Source organism: Lycium ferocissimum, chromosome 9 (assembly GCF_029784015.1).
Source record: "Lycium ferocissimum isolate CSIRO_LF1 chromosome 9, AGI_CSIRO_Lferr_CH_V1, whole genome shotgun sequence".
Lineage (NCBI taxonomy): Eukaryota > Viridiplantae > Streptophyta > Magnoliopsida > Solanales > Solanaceae > Lycium > Lycium ferocissimum.
The window spans coordinates 22811423-22815030 of NC_081350.1; the positions used below are offsets into that span (position 1 = coordinate 22811423).

At 38.4% G+C, this 3608-nt stretch overlaps 1 protein-coding gene across 1 annotated transcript; it reads right to left on the reverse strand.

Moving 5' to 3' along the window:
• Nucleotides 1-1151: 1151 nt before the first annotated feature.
• On the reverse strand, nucleotides 1152-2885 carry LOC132031672 (uncharacterized). Its single transcript, XM_059421619.1, has 2 exons — nucleotides 2821-2885; nucleotides 1152-1834 (listed from the first exon to the last, which is right to left on the reverse strand). The coding sequence occupies exons 1-2, from the start codon at nucleotides 2883-2885 to the stop codon at nucleotides 1267-1269; spliced, it is 633 nt and encodes a 210-aa protein (XP_059277602.1). The 3' UTR covers nucleotides 1152-1266.
• Nucleotides 2886-3608: the final 723 nt, after the last annotated feature.

Genomic DNA, 3608 nt, shown 5'->3' on the forward strand with positions numbered 1-3608 from the left:
CTAGGGAGATTATATCTCAAATTTGGGCGATTTGGTGGAGATTAGAGATGGATTTGGGCGAATTTTCTACGGCAACGGGCAATGTATGTTCTGTGTATATCTATGTATCACCAATGTATATTTGTGCATGTTATGTGTATATCTTGTATATGTATGTCGTGCATCAATATTATATACACAACATATATGTGACATACGTATGATATACAAATGATATGCATGTGACATAGGTCTGTTCTTTAATTCGATCCCAAACCTTACTAAAAGATTCCTTGTGCAAATCTCCCTCCGCTTCTATCAATAACCACAAGCTCACAAAGAGATTACAGAAAATAGCTTAAACATTATGGATTTCTGGAATATCAAAATTGCCAGGACTAAGGGTTCTCTGGCTGATCCTGCTAACCAATTAAATTCCACAACAAAACTGCTCAAAATTTGCAATTTCATAACAAACTAGGGAGTTTATGTTTCCAAAATTGGAAATTATTTAGCCTATCCTAATGACATGTCAACCACTTTTGCACGCTGGGCCTGCATAGTCAGTATTTCATATTGAATCTACATTCTTGTCTCGAGAGAACATCCTAGATGTTTACTACAGTTTGGGAAACTAAAGCAGGAAATTGCATGTCATTCCTTATGTGATTGGATTTAGAAAATTTATTCAGTCTAACCAATATTTGAATTTAATAGTTCTCATTTTAAGCTACCATCATGACCGGACAATGAATTTTTCAATAACTTCATCTGTTAAAAGCAAAGCACTACCTTGCCATAGCCTATAGCCGCCACAACTTCACGGAGGTGGCCGTCGTGAAGGTGGTGGTTATGGTGGAGGTGACCGTTACAATGGTGGTGGTGGTGGTGACTGTTACTCAAGAGGAGGTGGTAGTGGTGGTGGATCTGAGGGGAACTGGAGGAGTTAGTTATTAAAGTAGGGTTTTAGATTGTTTTTGTTTTGAATTATTGTTCCAAGTTTGGTTGAACTTCTGTTATGGTTTACTCTGTGGTTCTCTGATGCTGTTCTCGTTTTTGACCGCGTGATGTCACCCTACCCTGTGAATCTGTGTTGACAGAGTTCTTTTAAGGTTTTAATTTGCAGTAATCACTTAAGTACCTCAGCACTGAAGCATTTCAACATAATCAGATGCTAAAAAGTAAAACCTATAAGCATTTCAACAAAACTCTGGCAGAATCAACATATAGACGTGCATATTCAACGTTCATTACAGAATGACGACTTCTAAATCTCAAATTTGGATTCTACTTTTCTCCTATAGCTTCTAGGTTTTTCTTTCCCGCCAGATCTTCGAGTGTAAAACCTAAAGTATCAGTACAACCCTTTTTCACTTCCTCTCCACGAGCAGCCAGGAAGTCTTCCACGCTACCAGGCTCACCAAACCACCCGAGTCGATCAGCAATAAGGTGTATGTTTTTACAACCGTCACATCTAGCCACCACTACACCTTTCTCGTATGACTCACGACAGACTGTTTTCATTGTTCTGGTTTCACATACTTTGCAAGTGAAGACCATCATCAGATCATGTCTTGGGGAGATTTTCAAATTAGATTGCACAGTGTACTCGTATGTGGTTTCTTTCTTGATACTAGAGACAACTGCAGCAGCAGAATCAGTATTAGCATCTGAATCACATTTTATATTACTTTCCCCCACTTCAACAGCTTTCTCGGTGATTTCTGCAACTGTTTGAAAACACCTTCCTGAACATATCTTGTCCGTGGCAAAAGATGACTTTGCAGGAGAAACAAAACTCCGTTGTAATCCTGGAAAAATTAAGAAACGACGGTAGAACCTCAGTAAACAAGTTCTTCACAAAAGACCGGCGGAGATGCACAACGCAGAGTAATTATAATATTTTAACAAAAACATCAAGGATAAATTACACACAACTGAGGATAAGAAACATGTTATTGAGTTGTCAATTGCTTCTAATATAAGAGAAATTTGTCTGAAAGCCATGGCAGTCAAAAGTATACCCAACAACATGCTGAATGCAGGTTTAGGAAGGCCCTTTCCGCAAAAGAGTAATAATCTCATGTTCTTACTAATATCAGAGAGAGAGAGAGAGAGAGAGAGAGAGAGAGAGAGAGAGGGGGTTTATATAAGAAAATATCAGTATTTGGCTGATTCCTTGTAACTTGAAAAGAAAAAGGCTAAGTTACCCTAGTTATTGTATCAAATCAGTAGAACAAACAGCAGTAATTACAACTACCCTAAAAAAGGGGGAAGAAAAGCATACTGTTTTAGAGAAAAAACTAGCTTTCCTCACTCCTCTTCAATGGTCATAGCCAGAACATTTACCCTACTCCCTAAATAGCCCTACCCGAATGAAACATGTTCTTTCACCAGAGAGTTGTGGTGTTTCGTTTCACTGATTCACAATCATATACAACTTGGTGGTGCCTTGGAAACTTCATGATTGTTATTACCGCTTTCTATTAGATCCCTAAACACAGAAACTGACTGAGAGCAACTACAGTATCTACGATTTCAAGAAGAAAAAGAATAACGAAACTGCTCTCCCTCCACATATGACTGCTATTAGGTAACCAAAAAGACCAAATAGAATCCAGATTATACAAGGCTATTTTCCTCAGAAATACTCCAAAAATTCATGAATTGAATATGCACCTGACATTTCAACAACAGTTAATCCCAAAATCATCGCTTAATCATAGGTCACCCTCAACATTTCTTGACAGCTTAACAAATCATTATGGATAGAGAACCTCCCAAGCTTAACATTGAGTTGGCTACTGTCTTCTCATGTGTTATAATCTCTTAAAGCAATACATGTGCCTTATTTTGACCAGAAAATCTGAACCAACACAAGATCTTGTAACATCCTGACTCTTCATTTTGAGTATTCGAATCCCATTCCATGAATTGAGACTTCCCTTAAGTCCATATAGAATTTTGAGACTTGTCGGGATGATTGCGGTTGGGATTCTAGGTGCTCAGGTGAGTTTCGGGCAAGATCTCACATTTAAGCATGTTGCAGATTTTATCTTTTTCTGGTGCAGCCGCATTTGCGAGAGGGACCTCCAAAATTGTGATGCTAGCCATGCAATTGCGATATCACAACTGCAGACTTAGCCACTTGAGGGCCAGTGGCGGGGTATAAAGTGGTTGTTTTAAGAGATTTTCAACATACCAACACAATTTTGGGGGACCTAAGTTACAGATTGGAAGGAGAATCGACTAGGGAATGTCATATAACATTGAGGAATTTTGGGAGACCTAAGTTACAGATTGGAAGGAGAATCGACTAGGGAATGTCATATAACATTGAGGAAACGATTCTATACCGATTTCTAGTGATTATACATGACTCTAAGCTAGATTTAACATCTAAATCATGGATTTGGAGGTAGAAATTGGGAGATTTTGCCCTAGGTTTAAGGGAGTGTAAAATGGGATTTGAATATCGATTACAGGTTGGAATTGAAATTTAATCATAGGTTTGAATATGTGGAGTAATGGGAAACCTGAACACGTAGTTTATTTTTTGGGTTCGACTATGGGGCTTGGATTTGACTTTTTGGGATCGACTTTGACTCCGACCTAGTCTAAAACTGTGA